The 23,561-nt window shown below is 34.9% G+C and overlaps 1 protein-coding gene across 2 annotated transcripts; it reads left to right on the top strand.

Moving 5' to 3' along the window:
• Window positions 1-7,640: 7,640 nt before the first annotated feature.
• On the top strand, window positions 7,641-15,593 carry LOC123523123 (uncharacterized). 2 transcript variants are annotated; one of them, XM_045300768.2, is made up of 5 exons: window positions 7,641-7,797; window positions 8,416-8,647; window positions 10,910-11,003; window positions 13,833-14,017; window positions 14,516-15,593. In XM_045300768.2, exons 1-5 carry the CDS (start codon window positions 7,697-7,699, stop codon window positions 14,672-14,674), a joined length of 771 nt encoding a protein of 256 aa, XP_045156703.1. In that variant the 5' UTR covers window positions 7,641-7,696; the 3' UTR covers window positions 14,675-15,593. The 2 variants fall into 2 exon arrangements, with proteins under 2 accessions (XP_045156703.1, XP_045156702.1); XM_045300767.2 differs by lacking the exon at window positions 10,910-11,003 and adding an exon at window positions 11,758-11,851 and having other exon boundaries at window positions 7,642-7,797.
• Window positions 15,594-23,561: the final 7,968 nt, after the last annotated feature.

The following is a 23,561-nucleotide window of genomic DNA, read 5'->3' as shown; positions in this document are numbered from 1 at the left end:
CCTAGAATGTGGGAAATCCATAATAGGCGGAACAATTAATACTCATTAATTTTGAACTACTTCATGATTAAGTGGATCAGATTCTTCAGTTATGAAACAATATGAAAATAAGTTGGTTACTTTTTTGAAAATCGCTCGTTTGGCATTGGATAAAAACAATGGTTGAACTATAATATACAGGGCGCTTTTGTTTGTAACAAACTCAGTTCGGTTTCAAACCGGTTTGCCAAACTTTCGATTTGTTTTGTAAAACTGGTTTTGACCTCGAAAAGGTTTGTGTCATTTGTTTTCAAAAACCGCTAACCGGTTTGTCAAACCGACCAAACTGCCCCCGGAGGCGGTTTGTTCGGTTTGTTGTATCCGAAATTTATTGCAGTTCGAGAACAAATGGCGGACCGTGTGGACCAAAATGGAAACGAGTAAGGAAAAAAAATAAGAATTAGTTCATTTCTGGAGGAAACCCGTGGTAATCTTTATGCCCAGCCGAATTCATTTGTCAATAATTTGTCAATAATTACTTCTGAAAACATTCTCTTTGATTGGCATGTATACATCGTTATAATCAGTTTCTCTTACCATCGAAATATTCCATTAATTTCGTTCCAAGATTATTCGACCTCCGACAGTCCAAAATCTAATTACTGTTACAGTATAAAGTTTTAATTTATAGCAAATGTGTCTGTTTCTGAAGGATAACATACATATGCAATATTTTGTATCTAAATAAATGTCTCTGTTGCTAAGCAAGGGATCACTTCTTGTAGTGTAAAGAAACACACTTACTTTTGTAAGAATTCTAGGTTCAAGTCCTAGCAAGAAGCCCTATGCACATTGACATAACTTTATATGCACATAAACATCATTAGTATATAAATACATATGCAAAGCAGTTCCCTAGTCTGACTAAATTTTAAGAGCAAAATGAATATTTTTTTTTTTATTTTCATGCATACAACTATTCATATCAATAAAATTTCAATTTCCAATTAATTTTTCATTTTTTTTTATCCCTGACAAGATATTAATTGAAAATGATTTGACTGACAGCTCTAGGACTTGTTAACATAAGCAGAAAAATGGCCGTAAAACACTGCCAAGTCATACATACTTGTGAAGGACTAATTTTCATGGATTTCATAGTTGTGTAATTAATTTCTAACAAGCCATAAATACCATCGTTTTTATCTTCAAAAGGTGAATTCTATAAAATCGTGTCCTCATGAAATAGCCATTTCAATATAGACAAAGCAGTTATCAACAAAAATAAAATGACTATTAAGTCTGTAAAAAGAGCTGATCCTTGTTGTCAAATGTTGTACAATTTATTACAATGCTAATTTCGAAAACAAGTTTGCACAAGTTTGTTTCAATTGATAATGCATTGTCTCATTAGTGCCTTAATGATGGTGACTTTCCCCTTGTGACTCACAGGTTCTGTTGGTTGTTCTGACTGAGCTCCTAACTTAGCCAGTTTGTCTTCATTGCCTGCAAGTCCACAATGGGATGGAATCCACTGAAGTGCTACTTTGCATGTTATACTCAGGCGCTGCATTCTCCTGGCTAGCTGCGGAGCTTTATTCTTGATAAGAGCTTCCATGACAGACAGTGCATCTGTAACAAAGACGACTGAGGAACTTTCTTCTCTGCCGAGTTGTCAATCATTGAGACGGCCTTCATGAGTGCTTCAGTCTCTGCCTTGTAATTGCTGTAGTGTTTTCCTGTGGCTGCGTGTAGTGTAGAGAAATTTCAATTCACCGAAATACATATAACTATATACATAAGTATCAATTATGTTTAATAATGTATATCCATGGTTTCTGCCCCCCCACCCCAATACAGTGACATAAAAGTTCAAAGTATTAAGTATTATCTGATCAAGTCAGGGGTGTCATTGGATGCCATCCAACTCATTGTTGCCAGATTTTGAATGTACAATGCGTCATCAGAAAAAATGTCAGAGATTAAATATGTCAACCATTTTTGAAGAATCTTAATTAATATTTATTTAAACATGTTTTTGTGAGGTAAGATACACTCGCTGGCCTAAAATACAACTGTTTACTTAAATCAGCCCAGCACCAGAGTCAGGGTATATGTGCTTTGCTTGAACCTTGAGTAGTATAACGTCATCTATTTTTGCACATTAACTACATCACAACTGTCAAACTTTGCTGAGTGTGTCTAAAACAAGGAAACAGCAATGATTTCAATTATCCCTGTTACAATTTTCATCAAACTGAAATAAAAAAAAGTCTGCTGGATAGTGGATACAGTTATATGATTACATCCCAGTCTTAGTCTTTGTGGCCGGATGGTTAGGGTAGTTGATCTTAAATTATTTGTCCTTCACTGCAGTGTGTTCGGAACCTTGCTCAGGGTGTAAAATTCTTTCATGTGTGAATTTCTAAGTAATCCAGCTGACTTAAAGGACAGTGGCTTAACCTAGCTGCACGCCCATGCCTTAAATATTGCATTGAAGTTGATATATGACCTATAATTCTGTCAGTCTGACATTAAACTTAACAAAAACTATCATTTGTATTCACTCAATTGGTCTAATGTTCTTGAGTGCAAAAGGAAGTGACTCAACTGTCTATGCCATAAGTAGCCTTGCTATGTTAAATAGTGGCGTCACATGAGGAGTAGTAATAGTAGTACATGTTATTTAATATGTTTGGCTCTTAGATACAAAATCTGTCATTTATCTCCATTTAGAATAAATTTAATCACTATTTTTTAGGGATGGGAACGAATACTGAAATCAATATTCGAATATTCGGTTTGCCATATTCGAATATATTCGAATATTCGGTTTGCTTTAATGGAAGCTTTCAATTCTTATTAAGTGATTGGCATAAACACAACGTATTCATTTGTTTACAGCGTAGATCATCGTACGTAATAAGGCCAAAAAATGTTTGCTTCGGGTAACCCGATCCTACTTAGCAAAACCCGCCGATCCTAGCATTTTATTTCACGATTCTGTCAATATAATCATGAACATATATAACTAATTCAGTGTTTTAGCTTCAAAATAATACAAAAAATCAAAACGATTATAATTTAGACCGTCGCAATTTTATCTAAAAATAGCAGGTCGCCCCATTTAAACACGTGACGCGCTGTTGTATTACCGCCGCCATTTTGAAAATTTTTAATTGTCGTGTAAAAAGCTAGTAAGGCAAACTTAAACCTCCTTCAACATGAACTTATGCATCAGTCATATGTTATCTTGATTTTATTATAAAAGTTAATTCGAATACGGCCGATTGCGGATGAAAACCGATTCTGCGGATGGTCTGAAACGTCGTACAAAATATTGTGAAAAGATCGGCAATATCTACAAGTTTGGTATTGTTTTCGAAAAAAAAAATTCTACAACTTGTTACATAAAACAGGCGCCAATAAAAATGAACAAACGTTATAAAGATATCACATTTACGCCTAATACAAACTGTTAATCCGTAGCGATGACCCCAGGTAATTATGTATTGCAATTTTCTTGTTAATTGGACATCTTTTGACATGCATCTGACACAATGACGCCTGTTGCAAACTGTTAATCCGTAACGATGGCCCCTGCCAATTATGCATTGCTATTTTCTTGTTAATTGGACATCTTTTGATACTCGTTAAAGAAACATGACATGGTTTTATTCTGTAGAATTAGCATGCTCATATTGCCCAAAATCAATGATACTTATTTTGAACAAAAATATACAATAATTTACGAATATTCGAATTTGATTTTCATATTCGAATATTCGACCGATTTCCGAATATTCGAATATTCGAATATTCGTTCCCATCCCTACTATTTTTTCTAGATTCGTCATTTTGTTCATACAAACCGCCTGTTTGTTCAAAAACTCATTTTAACCGAAACCAGTTTAAGTTTATCATTATTTTATATCCAAACCAAAACCTAAAACCCAAACCGGATTTTTGCAAACAAAAGCGCCCACAGTCAATGACAATATCAAACTTTCAACAAAATCTAGTAATGCTATATAGTTTTATTCATTTTACTACCTCTACCCATGTTTAAAAATCCACAAATACATTACCTGTATTGAACGAACACGAGCGAATGATACAGAGGCGTTGATATTGAATTTTCTCTGACTTATTAGAGATTTTCAGCTTACTTCGACGCGTACTGCGGATCACGGACTACGGACTTACTGTAGGGGTTTTCTCAAACTGTATATGAGGAAGTTATGCATAACTGAACAGTTGCATATTTAGCATCCGGTTCTAATGCCGTAATACTGTTTTCATTTAAAATATCTGAGAAAAGACAGCTATAAGATTTATCAATATCCGTTTTATTGTATATGAATTACCAATATATTTTCTTAACAGTGTGGGGGCATTTTTAAAATTGTTCACCCTTTTACCTTTTTATATCGCTTTTTGGTTAATGTATATATTCAAATATTTCGACTACCGTATTTATGAACAAGATCTGTATCGCAAAATTCTTTTTTATTTGAAGTGCTGCAACTTATTTATATGCTTGCTGTCAATTTCGTGAGGTTCTAGCTAGTATTCGCTAGAAGTGAAAACGGCTGTTGATTCAACGATCAACATACCCTATAAACCAGAATTTGAACCAATGACCTTCTGGTGAGGAGAAAAACACTCTTCCCCTGCGCCGCAAGAGGTTCACTGACCCTTACGGTAGGGGATCACAACAATATTTTTGGTATCAAAAATGTATATAGTGTATATGGAGCATGAGCTTTCGTATTATAGCACGCGCGACGCTGAAATGCTATTGTACGACGCATAGTTTTGAATATGCACGGTACGATGCGTGACATTGTAATGCATCGCGGTAAAAATATGCCGCGCGTGGTATTATATATTCTTAAACATTTAAAACCCTACAAATTCAAATTTATACGATACTGAATTCATTCAGTATTCCCGTTCACCCTACACTGATATTCATGATGGCTACATAATGAATTTTTAAACCAATATAGACCTTGAGTTTTCATGAGTTTTCATGAGTTTAAATCTTTGTTAAAGTTCCCTGAAGACAAGTATCTGCACATACCCCTTTTTTGCACGTGTTCGACTAAAAGGCTTTGTAAATAATGATAAAAGACTAAAAAGACTTTGTAAATAATGATAAAAGGCTAGTCTCGACTTCAAAGCTTGTTGTATCAAATGACCACACAGAATTGCTCAAATGGCGTCATAGGAGTTGACTAATTCAAAAATATAATCTCGTTGACAATTCTATGCATTAACTGGCCATAAAACATTTGGAATATGATCGGAATTTTGACCCTTGACGCTTCACAGGCCCTTTCTTCGCAAAACAATTTTCGGTCTCAGCTGGGTTTTATATTGAAATGATGACAGCTAGTTTTGATGATACTTAAAGATTAAATTCCAGTTGAGACTGACAATCCATACTGAATAGTCACTTGAAAATAGTCATGAATTTAAATCTTAAATTTTAACATGCAAATTTGATATCAATAACAATGTTTCATTATCAAACTCAACTGAGACCCAAAATGTTTTGAAAACAGAAGCCCGGGAATTCAGTCTTGGCGTGATCTCAGTAATCAAGATCGAGCCTGTCTTGATCATTTTTCAAAATCTGATATCAGATTATGTTAATATGAAGTGGATATTCTTTTCTTTAATTTTCAAACATGCTGATACATAACTAATTCAGGATGTTGCCGCTAAATTATGGTAATATATCGGATCTCGTTTCGACAGGGATGAAAGATGCATGTATGAGAACTTCCCGTATGTTTTGAATAGTGTGACACTAAATCATTTAAGATATTTCATTAAACTTCTCATGATTTTATGTAACATTCTACAGTTATCAAAATTAATGAAAAACAATGACTTTTTCAGTACAGAAGTCTACGAGAACACGGTATTTATACTATGCAACACAAATTAAACGGACGTTTGTTTTATTCAAAATGTATCAATTTTTTTCGCAATAATATTTTGTACTGCCGTTTTTCTTATGTTGTTGCTAGGAAATACAAGTCTAGGAACCGTATGGACGAACACAAAGTAAACCCAAACTGTTGTTGTTTTTTTTTTTAATAGGAATCGCCGTTATCTTCAAATCCATGTTTCAAGTTGACTTTTTTAATGCATGAACATATTAATTAAGGTGAAGTATTATCGTTGCACTGGGGATTCGAAGTCGTTAGCGTCGCGCAGAAAAATGTCTCAATATCAAAACAAAATGTTAAAGCATACGGATATTTGAAGAACATGCAAAAGGCAAGTAAAATGCGACAGAGTACCGGTATTAAGCTGAATCTAGAGGCATCCTACATGTAGACATTTATGTGCCGACTCGTTTAAATGTGACATAAACTAAAAATAATAGAGTATGACATCTGAAAATTGCGATTACATGTGTTAGATGTAGCCTGTTCACTATCCATATATTTTCAAACGTATGTATTGTATTAGCAGATAATTATATCACAATACACTAATTTCTACAATGAAGGCAAAAGTAACTACACATATAGGTAAAAGAAACATATATACCATAAGTATCTTTTTTCTTGCGAACCTTTAAATATTTTGATAAAACCCCTACTGTAAGTACGCAGTCCGCTGTCCGCAGTCCGCGTCGAAGTAAATTGAAAATCTCTATTACTGAGTCAAGCAAATTTAATGTTTCCACAAAACATTTAATGATTTTTGGGATTTGTTTAGAATTTGATTGATGTAGTAAATTGAATAAACATTATTTTATCATTTTTGAAATTATACATTATACTGAAAACGTATTCTAACAAAAGTATGAGAGAACTAATTATTCTACTGTTAGTAATATTAAATATGTTGTTAAGATACCGGGGGCGGGGGAGAGGTCAGAAGTTGTGTCAAGTGTATAATATTGTAAAATTCTTTCCATCAATTTGTTTTTCGGTTTATATGTTTGTTTAGCACCGTTTCAACAGTATTTTAGTTATGCACAACGGGTATTTAACCTTACCGGTGTCTCTGGATTCTGTTATACTACTAATCTGTTCTCCGCACGTAACTGTCAACTTCTCCGCATGAATCTGGTGTACAGGACGACTGATTTCTTTTACCAAATTATCATGGAGAACATCACTTCGTCCGGAGATCGGACTAACAACTCCGCGATCCGTAGGCCTGCGTTCTTCCTACTGAGCTAAGCGGGTGGGCTTTTCCACCAATTTAAAAGCTATGTAGTTGTAACAAGATGGTTTTTGTTTCGAGAAAACAGAGCGAAAAAGTCGAAGACACTGCCAATAGAATAAAAAAATACTACCACGTATCATTTATTTCTCTTTAATTCTGCGTTTGCAAACATTGATTGGGTTACATCAACTGAGTCCTAAACATCTGTTCCATGTAAACATTAAAAACTGCTCAATAATTGCTGGGGCAATAACACTACCTGAGCTTAAACCCAGATCGTTTTTTCTTTTGAGGCATCTTGTTGTCAATATTAGCTATGATGTGTCACTAATGCTGCGTAGAATTTTCTTTCAATTACTAAATGTGGTTGCCACGAAAATGCCACGCTCAATATACGCTAATATTATACGTAGACAACGTGTATGATCCCAGATAATTAGATACCTCTGTAAGGTCCGCGCGACAGCTTTCTTCATTCTGATTAGTCATCTTATGATGTAACCGATCTTTTGATTGGACCATGGAGCATGTACTCGTGGCCTCTCAGTTGGATAAAGATTACCTTGTTTCTTTGAGTCGTCCACTTGGTTTCAACTTGCTAGCAGGAAAACAACACGAAAGGTAAATGTACAGTTAATATATTTTATATATTTCATGTTTATTTTTTAATTAAAATGATTTTAACTAGGGAATTGTATTTATTGTGAACGAATATTTATTTAAATAGCGTCAATGCCTATAATAAATATATCTAATCACTTTTGTAATAGCGATGCATCAAGACAACGTTTGCTCTTTTATATTTTGCTGAACTCAGTCGAGTTAACGTTTGTGTTTAATGGTATGTCGTTACAGACAATATTTAATTGCTGTATATTTTAAGAATAAATGTCTTTTATCAGTTGTCTACAGCCTAAAATATAAAAAAGTACCTTAATCATGTTAAATAATACTCACTTGTGCTGTGTGTTATGAATGAGTGTTGGTAATTTAACTTAACTTATTAACTCAAATGCATTTTGTTTATATACGCCATGCATTTCTTTTTAAAATACAATAGAACTTGGATCAGTTTGAAACTTTCAGAACGGCCCGCAAGATTATTTCTTTGCAAACATTAGCAAAACTTTAAAGGGGGATTTATAAAAAACGTATTACTTGATGGTAAAGGAGATGAAATCTATCAAGTATTTAATTTGGTCAATTTAATATATTCTACAATTATTGTTCGGTTTTCAGGTCCAACAAGATGGCAGCTTTGTTATATGTAAGTTTATTCGCCGTATTTAGTCTTGGTTACTGTGGTAACTACACCGTCTCAGAGGAGGTGTGGTTTGATGTGGAAGTTAGGGATCTTGATGGACCAGGAGAGGACTACAGGGGACGGTTTGTCATTGCTCTGTTTGGAGACACGTGTCCAATGACCGCCATGAACTTTGCCGCCATTGCTAAAGGATTCAAGCGCGGAAGGGTAAGCACCATTTTTTTAACAAACTGACAGGCGCTTGTATTTTATGATTCAAAACATTGTGCTGTAACATACGATTTGTTTGTCTCCGAGTAAAGTCTTGTTGTCTAATGTTCAACGTTTTGTCAAAGTGTAAATAAAATGCTGCGAAGGGATTCAAGTTCCGAGTCACGAAAACAATATGACAAAAAATGTCGAAAACTGAAGCTAAAAATAGCATATTTTTGATATTTTTCATATAATGAATTGGCTTTTTTGGTACAAAATCTGAGAACATTTTCAAATGGGATATCTTGTCTTCCATTAAACTTCTTGCATTTTTTTTTAAAATTTAATTCAGTCTGCTGGATAAAATGATCATTTTACAAATGTAATTTACATCGTTGTCAGCTTACTTTTTTTTTGCTAATCTCAATACCGAAAACTGTATCCGATACTCAAGATTTTTTGTCCTGAAAAATGAAATAAGATTAAAATAAAGATTATTTCTTTTTGTCGGTAATTACATCATTTTATATGATCAGCCTACGCAACAGCGTATGGTGCAAAAAATTGATTGCATTTTGTAGATTTAAATGAGCTATGTAAATTCAGATGATGCATGTTCTGTGTATATTCATAGCTATAAATGATACAGAAATTAGCATCACTAATCGTCATATTGTCCACGTATAATTAATCAATTGATAAACCCTACCTTTTACTTTATACAGCCGCTCGTCCCATTACCCCCAGCGTAACAGATGTTACACAGACAGCTTCCTTTTCTGAAAAGGATTATTGACTTAGGACTGTAAAACTTCAATAATCGCAACGTGGTGCCACGTTTTTATGTGTATCAATAACGCCACATAATACAGAGCTAATTTGTTAACAGTTGTCATTATAGTTAAGAGGCAATAAAACATAGCCTTTACTAATTACTAATTACTTTACGAAGTAATTTGCCAAGGAGGTTGTTTTAAAAACTGTTTAAGATGTAAACTAAACTCAGTTATTTGAACTCAGAGGTACGTCAAAAGTTTTAGGTTATGTTTATAGTCATGAGAAAATACTTTGAAATAAATGAAAAATATAAATAACATGATGCAGTTAGTCCCATACAATTACCCTCGTGCCGTGTCAAGACTGCGCCAACATTCAGTCGCCCCTATTGGATGTACGCACGCATTGAGCGTACAAGTTTAACATAGGTTTAAAGCAGCATGCCTCCAGATTTGGCTCTTTCAAATTGAAGTTTGGTCATATTGTGAACATTAGAATATGAATTTTTGCTTCTAAAATATTTTAAAAGTTCCAAATCAAGAAAAAAAGATGACCGGGTCGGGAATCGAACCCCGACCGCCGCGGCAATAAAGACATTTTCCCGTCCAATAGCGCTATAGCTGAAGTAGTGAATAATGACTTCGAAATATAGATATTTATAGTCGAGACAGTTTACATGGAGTAAAAGCGTGACAAACGCTTTTTGATTTTCATCGTAAAAAGTAGTAAAAACAGCAAAGTCTCATGTGTTTCCGTAACACAAAGTTTGTCAGTAATTAAGTTTTAAAGCCTTCTTAAGAAATATAGCATTTATCTCAAGATATCTAAAAAATATATTTTTTTTGTCGAACGATCTGGAGGCATGCTGCTTTAATAGTGTACATTCAATGCGTGCGTACACTAAATGCGGCAGAATTAATGCCGACCAGACTGGTGTTATTTGGCTTCTACTCAGTGGTCTTCCCTGACATTAAAGAGGCCTTTGAGAGACCATTTTCACGAACATATTAATCAATATTTTGGTAAATCGATTCTTCATCATTTGATATAACATTTGTTTTGAGTGTTTTTTTTTTCAGAGATCTAATGCTAAGGTAGGTGACTGAATGAAAATAATCGAAATTCAGATTTAGTTTTAATGGTCCTGTGATTTTTATGGTCAAAAGACGGCAGTGAATAAAGATGATCCCTGATGGGAGTTTGGGAATAAAAGCTGTGCCTTTGCTCACACTCCTAAAATTTCATTTTGACAAATGTTAGTGGAAGAACGACAACTCTGTATTGAACACCGTTCATACCGATTATCAATCAAAGAGTTGCCGTTCCTTACCTCACTGAGTAAGGCTAAGAACAGTACGTGGAAATACGACAACTCTGTGTGTGAGAATGTCCGATCATAGATTTTTTTTTGCAATTTTGTCAGTTTGGTAGCATTTTCTAACGTATATATAGATTTCTCGAATGTTTGCATAACTCCGTTACTCTTTTCTTGACGTACAGGAAACCCTCACATTTAAGGATACGAACGTCCACCGTGTCGTTCCTGATTTCATTATCCAGATGGGAGATGTTACTGTAGGGGATGGCACAGGCGGTAGGTCACATGACCATCCCAAATATTTACGTATATACTCATACCCATCATATTTCCCGCCCTGTACTCAGAAAAATGGTGACTTAAATCATCTGCACATAATCTGCACAATTATCATTATTTGCACCTATATTCTGTTTCAAAAAGTAAATTTGTAAGGTTCTGATATATTCTTACAGAAAAAAAATGAAGATTTTAGACCTTTACAGGAGATACCCGGTATATATCATTCATAAAAGTACAGTTTTTTATCAATTACAGGTACAGGTATGTAGAATTGTATTTGAATGTAAGGAAATGATGTGCCCTATAATAAGCCTCTCAAATTATATCAAATTATAGACAAATATCAAGTTGGCTAACGATTTCCGCCTCGCTAGTACTTGAAATGCGCAGAATTATTTAGAGTAAACGATGACTCCCCTAACCCACCTTGCCTAACACACGTTTATAATTTAAACACATAATCTTGTGCATTATTTGTCTCATGAAGATTTGTAATAATGAACAAGTTCATATGAGCCGTGCCATGGGAAAACCAACATAGTGGGTGTGCGACCAGCATGGATCCAGACCAGCCTGCGCATCCGCGCAGTCTGGTCAGGCTCCATGCTGTTCGCTTTTAAAGCCTATTGGAATTGGAGAAACTGTTAGCGAACAGCATGGATCCTGACCAGGCTGCGGTCGCACACCCACTATGTTGGTTTTCCCATGGCACGGCTCAAATTGTTCATATGTTTTGTTTTTTTTCAAGTCGTCACTGTCGTTTAAGAACACTAAAATCCACCGAGTTGTGCCAGACTTCCTAATTCAAATGGGAGATGTCACCGTCGGCGACGGTACTGGTGGTAAGAAATTGAAATCACAAACAGACGGACGGCTTTTACAAACAGAATACATAGTAGCTTGAAATGGCTTTGGGATATCTTTTCATATTCACTCCGGAATTTTATTTCTGAATCTGATCTGTGTTACAATAGTTGATTTTTTAAAGTTCTGCGACTGATCTTTAAGTTTTCTTAATATTCTGTCCTAATTAGAGTTACATTTGTAATAGACCATACTGTAATTAACATTTTAACGTGCCCCATTTAGTCACAGACATCTCAGTAAAAACTGAGCATTGTGGTTTACTTATAATTCGAGTAAAGACAACTTCAATGACCAATATCAAATTAACTATTATTGTCGCTGTCATTGTCAATGCGGTAAAACACCACTTGTTCGAGCATCAATGGCTCGTGCATCTGGGTTTACTCGAGTAATGAAAACAAAGTAAATTTCGACAGGCAAGCTATACACTGAAATAAACATGTTTGATTAATAAAAGCATGCTATGGGGCGTCTTTACAATATTTGAACATCAACAAACAAAATCGTATTATTTGTTTAAGCAGGTACTTGAAAAACAAGATTTTATCATTAAAAGTTTTGTCATTAATGTTCGTAGATGTTCAGATTTTTTCAGATCACCAAATGAAAGACTTAGAGCTTAATTTGATAAGAAACACGTAAAAGCAAGAAAAAGAACAAATGAATTTATATTTTTACCAAACGAAATCCAAACTTTCTCTATAAATCGTGATGTTTTCATATAGCACTGTGGGTTGCCGCCGACAAGGACTAATAAAATCCTTTGATTTGATTATTTACACTGACCAACACAACCTTATTATACCGCTACACTCCGACCCCTCCCCTCTCTTCCTTCAGCTGACCAATACTCTAATTACTGTTCATACTTATTGCAACCACTTTGAAGGTAGATAAACATCTTGAAGGTTCATTCATATTATAAAAGATGACTTAGAGACAACCTTCTTTCAAATATAAAAATGTATGTTTGTTTAAACATGCTAAATAGCCCAGTGAGACATATTTGCGTAATTATTGCTATGCCCCTGAAATATCCATGACAATTGTCCCCAAGCGACTTCTCTGAAATTAAAGTTTGCACTGACCAATTTTCAAAATTCTTTGCTTGAAAAGTTTAAAGTCCCCTGTTTTTTCATAGTTGAGAGCAACTACGTAAACACTCGAAGCGATTAAAAATGTCGTTACGCTTTTACTCTCAATAGTCTTCTTGGAAATATAAATGAAGTTTCGTCCCTTTTACCATAGACAATATGCGAATTACGTGCTGGTCAAATTTCGACCGTATACTATTTTATTTATTTTTTGTCATTTCTAAACTCTTATTTAGACAAACTGAAACTTTTCTAATTTTGCATGATTTGAAAGAATTACGGAGAGGCTTTTGACTGGCTTTTCTTTTCTATCTGGTGATGGTGCAATAGTTTCTGGAATGTTGACATAGGGTCATGGATCTGTAATGTCGGTCGGCAATCTCCGTATCGACTGTTAATGTAGCTCGAAGAAGCACATGACTTTTCGTACCTGTCGGAAAAAGTACGTAATCCAACGGAAATAGCCGATTGCTTTACAAGTCCACTACCTTAAATATTTTTGAAAATTGTTCTATTTAAACTACCTGGACAGTGGTGTTGGTGTGCTGGTGTTACATTCATTTGCTCAAATGGTTTAACCGTTTGCTTGTATTCATTCATTGTGTGTTCGTCAGAAATTACAACACGAAACATAATGTTAAAAAATGTGGTTGGTTACCTGAATAAGAAGCTATAGGCTATTCTTCACGACATTCATCACTTAAAACAAATTAAATTAGTCCGTAATATTCATATATTAAGATAAGCTGGCTCATTAGTAGTAATGAAGTGATCTGTGCGAGCACTTTCTCTTTAAAACTAAATACCTATCTAAAAACAATTCTTGTTTATTTTTCTCATTTTTACAACTTTACCATTACAGGAAGAAGCATTTATGGGGATAAATTTGTTGATGAGAATTTCATACTGAGTCACCGTGCAACTGGAATGGTTTCCATGGCAAACCACGGAAAAGACACAAATGGTTCCCAGTTCTTTATTTTGCTCAACAAAGCAAGATGGCTTGACGGCAAGCATGTGGTTTTTGGAAAGGTTATCAAGGGAATGGTAAGAACAACTGGTATATGTTTGTTTTTCTCGCCAGAATTGAAAAATAAACCTGATCATGTAGGCTGACGGTTTGCAGCATTTAGCACAAAGTCGGTCGTGTAATTTTGCAGCTAGTGATTTTTATATAAAAGCTAAGAAATCTGTTCACAGGCGGCCTTTAGCACAGACAAGAAAATGATGTATTTTAGTTATCACTGATATTTTTAGAGATTACTTAACAATATCACATGATGAGTGTTTTATTTTTAGTGATATTTTATGTGTAAATACATTGTAATTTCTTATCTATATCACATGTTTTTTTTTTCATATCACAGGATGCTTTTTCTATATCAAAGGATGATTGTTTTTCCATATCAAAGGGTGTTTTTTTCCATATCACAGGATGGTTTAAGTTTCCATATCAAAGGATGATTTTTTTTCAACATCACAGGGTGATTTTTTCCATATATTACATGATTATTACTTTTTCTATGATAATTTTGTTTTCTACAGGATGTGGTGAAGACCCTAGGAGAGGTACCTGCCGACCCTAACACCGCCGTACCTAAGAAAACTATCAGAATCATTGACTGTGGCGTGAATGGTTTGGAGAAGAAGTATGACCTAACACCAGAACAAGTAGACAGTGAAGGAGATATCAACGAAGAATAAACAAAATCCTCCATATAGACAATTGTTTTAATACTTTTGTTACCGTAGAATGCGTCTTACAAACTCAATTTTAATCAATTTTATGTCATTTGTCATTGTTTAAAAATATGCGAAATGTTCATGTTTCGATAATAAACACTTGAAGAATTTCTTCAGCAACATTTACCGCAACAGCTATTGTAGAGTTTAGGTTTATAAATGAGCCGTGCCATGGGAAAACCAACATAGTGGGTGTGCGACCAGCATGGATCCAGACCAGCCTGCGCATCCGCGCAGTCTGGTCAGGCTCTATGCTGTTCGCTTTTAAAGCCTATTGGAATTGGAGAAACTGTTAGCGAACAGCATGGATCCTGACCAGACTGCGCGGACGCGCAGGCTGGTCTGGATCCATGCTGGTCGCAAACCCACTATGTTGGTTTTCTCATGGCACGGCTCAAATTGTTTCTATATACATTGTGTTGTATATTTATACTATTTGTCGATGTACCCACCCGTAGTTTTAGCTGTGCCGTATGTATTATATTGTCTTTACGCATTCATTATAGTGTAAACAACTCCCGCGCAAAAATGCTACTTAAAGTCCAAAATAAGAAGTACTTTCATTTTGAAAGCGTGAGAATTGCACATTAGACAATCATGCATTTCTGTAAAATTGAGAATATATAGCACGGACACATTGAACTGTCGTATAAAGTCATTTTTATATCAAATGAACGTGAAAATATTTTCATTTTTTACTTCCCAATGATTTGAAAATTCCTGTACTTTGATACAAGGACAGTTCAACCTGGATGGTAGGGATGTGAATGTGTGCGTGTACGTGATAGTTTGTTCTATGCATATTGTGTATTATCTGATCTTAAATAAATATTTTACAAATAGTAATGTTCTCGATGTAAATAAAAGATTGCAATGTTAACTCTCTTCTTTGTTTTACTGCACGAAAAGCAATGGATATGCGGATCCAGAGGTAGAAAGATATGGCTAATGTTCCGCCTTAAATTTGTCCAATTTACATTTTTTGCAAGTTTGAACTGTTAATGCATGCGATACTGGGTAAATAAAAAATAATGTGAATGAAAGAGAGCCCAGAAGTTCAAGCTTGTGTAATTTCAATTTTGATATATTTGCAGTTAAAATGTGTTTCCCTCGATCACATTGTATATAGCAATTACAGTCAATCCTGTATTAAGCAGCAAGCCAAGCTGCGACCCAGTCTGGCCAATTACATTGAAATTAGAACAGCTCGTCCATTTAAGAAGTAAACTTACTGGCCGCTTAATGCTAGTTGCTGCTTAATACGGATGGCCGCTAAGACAGGCTCAACTGTACATTAAAATCCGTTGATCGTAAACACTCTGGAGAATATATGTTCCAACATAAGTCATGTCTCAAAGACAACATGTGACAACATCTCAGTTTTTCTGGGGTAAACGTACGATCGACACAACATCGACACGATTCTATCTAAAGGTCATTATGCGACTTTTTAGCTTTTTATGATGGAGGAAGACCCAAGGTGCCGCTCTGAACATTATTTTTATACGGACGGACACCTGGGTAGAGCCAAAGACCTTCTGCAAGCCAATTGAACGGCCTCGTCACATTAAAAAGTTTAACACACAAAGTTCTGGTACTTGGCGAAGATTCAAACTCACCGACCTTAAGTATTCGATCACGGAGGCCTCTACGTAATAACTAATACGTAGGAACGGTGTATAAAGATTTATTTCTCTGCCACTGTAAAACGTCCCTTTCAATGTTTTTTTGTTTTTGTTTGTTCGGAAGTTTTAGTAGAATTTGGTAGAAACAAATCCTATTACAAATGTTGTAGATGCTATAGTAAGCCCATAAGAAGGTCCTTTGGGTCCGTTGGTAGAATATCTAACGCAACCATCACACTGCGGAAGTACAACAGATTAGCTCAGTACATTTGTGATGTAAAAAAGCATTGGTATGTAGCGTACTTAAAATATTGATTAATCATATAATAATAATAATAATAATAATAATAATAATAATAATAATAATAATGATAATGATGATGATGATGACGATGACGATGATGATGATGATGATGATGATGATGATGATATTTGATGCTAGTCGTTTTCTGCTTATAAAAGTTCAGAGATTGATGTCATATGGAGATATGAAAAGAGATAAGGGCTTGTACTGCACTTGAAGTTCATTCAGTCCATTCGCGGCGAACAAAGGTAACAATATGCTTATGCTGGCTCGCTACGGCGTAGCACGATAGGATTTTACTATGAAAAAAAAAACTACCTAAAACGCCGAACATCTCCAGTTCCTGGCTCCCAGCTGTTTCCTTCAATTACATAAAGCAAGCTCCTCCCTAATTCCAGAAATGAGCTAACTTTGGGCAACTGACCAATTCAGCACGTATTTGAAACAAATTCCATTAGGATCTCACCAGTGAAAATATTTCAGGGACTTGATACATTACATTTTTAGGCAGAATGATTTAAAATTGCTTAGATTAATCACTCTCGATCCCTCATTCCTGATGACATTCATCGCCGTGAGTATATGAGAGATCGGACGCCTGCTTCCTTTTTAAAGCTGAGCGCCAAGCAAGGGAATTTCGTATACCATTCTTACGTATTTTGTATGACGCAGCCAGGGATTAAACGCACGACATAGAGCACTTGAAGCGGACACACAACCACTGAACTATCGAGGCAGAACTATAAACGTTCATTGGCATATCACTTTGAGCTTCATCCCTGCCCTTTTACAACAAGAGCTTTGCTTCAGTCATAAACCGTTTATATTATTGCTTTCGTCGTCTTTTTAGCACATACCGATTAGAGCGTTTCATTTTTTAATTTTTTTTTTAAATTTTATACACGTGATGTATGGTTATTGCACGTGTTTTCACCATTAGCTTAATAACGTGTGTTATTGCGAACAAAACAAAACACAACGAAGTTGTTGAAATCATCGCAAATCAAGACTATTTAGCTTGTTTAACAGGAAGGAAGTCGACCGTTGTGCAGTTGAAAATCATTATAATTCTTTTACAAAAAATAAAAATAATTCTGAATAAAAATAACTGTATAATATTAAATTTCTGTGTTGAAACTTCATAGTGTACATTTTTATTCAGCTTTTTTTGTAAAAGAATTATACTGATTTTCAGAGTGTTGTGCAAATGAAAATCAGTGTAAATACTTTATAAAAATATATGAATAAAAATGTATACTACGAAGTTTCAACACAGAAGTTTAATAGTATACGTTTTTATTCAGATTTTTTTGTGCAATATGCAAAGGACAAGGTAATAGTTATTCAAGCAAACTTTCTTTTTTTTCTGTGTTCAAACGAAACGAAAAAAATGTCAGTTTGTGATACGACTTTTTTGCAACTACTTTTACATTAATTTCCCTATGGAATTCAAACTCAGTATTTGTGGTCTTATAACATTTTGAAAAAAGTGAGTAATGACAGCTTTCCGTTCAACCCTCGACATCTTATCTCGTGCGCACGACATCTTATCTCGAGCGCAGGACAACTAATCTCGATCGTTCCACATTTTATCTCGTGCACACGACATCTTATCTCGAGCGCACGATATCTTATCTTTATCGCTCGACATCTTATTTCGGGCGCACGACATCTTGTAATGCTGAAATAATGAATAAATTACCGCAGAAACGCAACAAAAATAGAAACAGTGGAAACTCCACAGGTCGCTCAACACGAGAAAAAAAAAGAAAATGTTGCAGGCAACGATGTTTTTTTCCACATCGTTGCGTTAAGATGACGCCATCGATGTCATTAAGGTACGTGTCAGTTACCGCGTAAAATTAACAGCTTTTATCTTGAAAAAGTTGCACAGATGCTTGCAAATACTTTATGGATAATGGTAGTAGGTCACAGGACTAAATTAAAGAAAAAATGAGCTTCCATGAATTGCAGTTTGGAAAGAAAGAAAAGAGAAAACAGACATACTGTAAATTGCAAAATGTTCAGAGATTTAAGCAGTTTGATGAGTTTTAAAGTTTTAAAAAGATTGCCCTCTTACGGTGAATATCACATCATATTCAATGGCTCAACAGTCAATAACTGTTTTATTATATGAACAAATAATTGTTGCAACATATTTATTGCATATTTAATGTTTGAAAGTAACATTAACTATATAAAACTTCAATTGTATTTTTAGAAAGTCATGTTTAATGGGAAAAACCCACTAACCATTTAATATGAAATATATTTTGAAAAATGATGAGCGGTTTCGGCCAATGAAATTTAGGTTATTTTTAGAACATATAATTGCCACTGACCGTTCCAAGGCGGTGGCCAACTGTGTCCTCTTGTGTTTGCCTTGTATGTGTGTGTGTTGGCGTAGTGTGCGTCTGCGTGAGTTTCGCCTTGGGAAGGCTGCGTTTTTAGAACGTGGCATTCCCTGTTTGATATTTACCCTTGTTGTTTTCAATGTGTTTGTACGCGATAACACACGTTATTATGAAGATGCTGAAAACACGTGCAACAACCATACATCACGTTGTATAAAATCCAAAAAAAGAAAGTGTTAATTTATCTTCAAGTGTGTACCGGTCACGTTTCTTCAATATTTCTTATCTTAAAGAAATAACGCATAGTTTTTACTTTTTCAACGTTGCGGAAAAAATTTGGTTGAACTTCCCTGGTGAAGTTCCGGTCTAGATTACAAAACTATTCTGATTGGTTGATGTGAAAATGTATGTCAGTCGTCATTTAACTACACGTGTATGCAAAAATATGTATATGCAGCATAAATGTGCAGTATGAGGTAAATAAACAGTATAGATATACACAAATGTATGATTTCAAATTCAAAATCATTTCTAAAATGAATTTCATTCATCATTTCGAATTTTATTGTAAAACTGTTCTGTTATTGTTTGTTTACATTTCGCCTAACATGTGCACACTGCTGTGACCTCTAGACCGGATGTTCATTAGGGGAGTTCACGCAAGTTTTTTCTGTAACGCTGACGAAAGCATAAATTATGTGGAGTTCTCTGCAATATGAGATATTGAGAAAATTTGTTTTGTGCCCCATGGAAGATAAATTACTGCTTGTTCAGTATGCCTGGTACCCATTCACCGAACTGCACGTTTTAGGTGAGAAGTGTACGATTGAAATGGGTTAGTGCACTTTCCCGTTCACGACCATGGTTCTTATAGAATACCTAGGGGTAGGGTATAACATGTACAGAGACATTTTCTTTCTGATCTGGTGCCAGTGAACTTAATAAACGAAAACTAACTGCCCTAAGTCAAAATACGTTTGTCATGGAAAATCCCACTTTTTCTCGCTTGTTTGTTTGTTTGGTTTTGTGTGTGTGTGTGTGTTTTTTTGCCTTCGTACATTCAAACAGGGTTGTTATATTTCGATCTTCTCAGATCGTTTAGCACGACCATTATGTCGTGTTATTGGTACTGTTTAGTTTCTCAGCTCAAACATTTCGGCCTGGGTGGTTCCAATATTCCCACTTTCGAAGCTTATATTAGACTTTTGTCAGTTTCTGTAATATGCAGGCTTCAAAACCCCAGACGCCCTTTCTAAATTCCAGTTTCTTTAGTTCTGTCCATTGTCTTCTCGTTTATGGCAAACCCATTAGTTTAACTTGGGACCGCACGCCGCTTTTTAGTCTAGTAATTCTAGTGTCAAAAATGCAAATAGATGAAAGAAATTGCGAAGAAATTGTTTTTGTGTTTTCATGTTCTACAACATGTGCTGATTCAACATTGAAAAATCTACCAAAATCTAAGTACGCAAAATATGATTTTCTGGGGCAAAAAAGCTGGAAACTGTATATAAAACTGCGATATTCTGGAATATTGATAATACCTATAACTATGAGTGAATTGGAATTTTGACGCTTAAAAATGTTGAAACTTATCTTGTACACTGTTTTCAATGACTTCTTAACATTACATGTATGAAAAGTTACATTAATACCACTGATACCATTTTAAGTGCATTTTAAAGTACTTTAACTGTGTTGCAAATATTTTCATTTTAAATCTGTGAATTAAATTTGTCAGAATATCAATTTCTTTAATTTAAAGAATAACTTTATATAAAGACAAGTAAGCATGCGGATAAGAATGCATTCTTTGCATTCTTTCATGGATTCCCTTGTCTAACTTACATAATTACTTCCCTTATCATTTGAATTAGCCATTTTAGTGCAGCCATATGGTGACTTAATTTCATAAAATTGTGCCATTTGTGGGAAAAACATCAAACTTGGTGCAGCTGTTACTGGCTATTATCTGTACAAGGAAACGAAAGGAATTAATATACAAGATGGCCGGCTAGGCGGCCATTTTCTTCCAATAATCTGTTATCACGCCAATATTTATACAGTATGATCTTTAGGGCTGCATGCTGTATTTGTTGACATACACTTGATGCTACTGTGTTATCAAAATGGCCGTCGAAAGTAAAATGGCCGCCAAAAATATGAATATAAAGTAGTGATTTATTTCATGAACCGAACCATCATTATAACGTAAATTAAGAACATACTGATCATAAATATAAATTTTAAATAGTTATAATTAAGAACAAATCTTGTCAAACCTATATGGGAAAAGAACACTACTTAACGAGATATATACATATTTGATTCCTACCAATTAATGTTTATCCATACACTTTGAAAATGACTTTTGCTCTTTGCATGCATGACTGCCTTTGAACACTGAACAAAGATTTAACAAATAGCCAATTAACTGACTGCATGAAGTGCAAAACAAATACCCTTATGCATCTTTATGAAATGATACAAGTGTTATTTTGTGTTCAATTATCTTAATAGATAGTATATGCGAGGCCTTTTAGAACATATCCTGATTATAAGAAGCCATTGTGCTAATCAAATATATATTCAATATTCAAAAGATACCCAGATAAATGATATAATGTTGGAAATATTGATGCAACTGAAAATCTAAATAATACGTGTGTGAAAATATCTGAACAAGGGAGATAACCCCACTATCAAACAGACTATGACATTGTCTGATACGTTGAAAATAATATGATTTAGAAATAAATGTGTTTGCATAAAACGTATTTCTTTGCTATATCATAATCTTATAAACACAGATAGTGTAATTGCGATAAACATTGACAAAATAAATATAGAACCCTTAAATATAGCCCTTGCCCATCAGCTTGCCGTAATACAACTATAAATCTCGGGTTTTGGCGCTTGTTCTTGCCCATCGTCTTGGCGAAATACAACTTTATATTTGCTAAAACATAATCTTATAAATATGGACCGTACAACTGAGATAAGAATTGACAGAATAACAATAGGACCATAAATCGCGCCCTTGCCCATCGGCTTGGCGTAAAACAACAATAAATCTTGCCCATTGTCGTTCGCCCTTGCCCTCAGCTTGGCGTAATACAACTATATATTTGCTAAATGATAATCTTAGAAATATGGGTAGTGCAATTGTAATAGAAATTGACAAAATAACTATAGAACCATAAAACTCGCCCTTGCCCATCGGCTTGGCGTAATACAACAATAAATCTCGCCCATTGGCGTTCGCCCTTGCCCTCGGCTTGGCGTAATACAACTAAATATTTGCTAAATCATAATCTATATAAATATGGATAGTGCAGTTGCGATGAGAATTGACAAAATAACTATGGAACCATGAATCTCACCCTTGCCCATCGGCTTGGCGTAATACAACCATAAATCTCGCCCATCGGCGCTCGCCCTTGCCCTCGGCTTGGCGTAATACAACTATATATTTGCTCAATCATAATCTTATAAATATGGATAGCGTAATTGCGATAAACATTCACAAAATAACTATAGAACCATGAATCTCACCCTTGCCAATCGGCTTGACGTAATACAACAATAAATCTCGCCCATCGGCGCTTACCCTTACCCTCGGCTTGGCGTAATACAACTATATATTTGCTAAATCATATAGTACAATTGCGATAAAAATTGACAAAATAACTATAGAACCATGAATCACACCCTTGCCCATCAGCTTGACGTAATACAACAATAAATCTCGTCCATGGGGGCTTGCCCTTGCCCTCGGCTTGACGTCATACAACTATATATTTGCTAAATCATAATATTATAAATACGGATAGTGCAATTGCGATAAAAATGACGAAATAACTATAGAACTAAAAGCTCGCCCTTGCCCATCAGCTTGATGTAATACAAAAATAAATCTCGCCTATCGGAGGATTCCCCTGCCCTCGACTTTGCGTCATACAACTACATATTAGCTAAATCATAATCTATAAATATGGGTAGTGCAAATGCGATAAAAATTGACAAATGACTATAAAACCATAAATCTCGCCCTTGTCTATCGGCTTGGCGTAATACAACAATAAATCTCGCCCATTGGAGGATTACCTTGCCCTCGACTTTGCGTCATACAACTTTATATTTGCTAAAACATAATCTTATAAATATTGATAGTGGAATTGCGATACAAATTGACAAATAACTATAGAACCATAAACCTCGTCCTTGTCCATCGGATTGATGTAATACAACAATAAATCTCGCCCATTGGAGGTTTCCCTTGCCCTCGACTTGGCGTCATACAACTATATATTTGCTAAATCACAATCTTATAAATATGGGTACTGCAACTGCGATAAAATTGACAAAATAACTATAGAACTATAAATCTCGCCCTTTCCCATCGGCTTGACTAATAAAACTTTAAATCTCGGCCATTGGCGTTTGCTCTTGCCCTCGGCTTGGCGTCATACAACTATATACTTGCTAAATCATAATCCTATAAATATGGATAGTGCAATTGCGATAAAATTTTACAAAATAACTATAGAACCATAAATCTCACTCTT

The sequence above is a fragment of the Mercenaria mercenaria genome, chromosome 8 (genome assembly GCF_021730395.1).
Source record: "Mercenaria mercenaria strain notata chromosome 8, MADL_Memer_1, whole genome shotgun sequence".
In the NCBI taxonomy this organism is placed as follows: domain Eukaryota; kingdom Metazoa; phylum Mollusca; class Bivalvia; order Venerida; family Veneridae; genus Mercenaria; species Mercenaria mercenaria.
The sequence above is the reverse complement of the archived record's forward strand: the minus strand, read 5'-3'. Positions and strand labels throughout refer to the sequence as shown.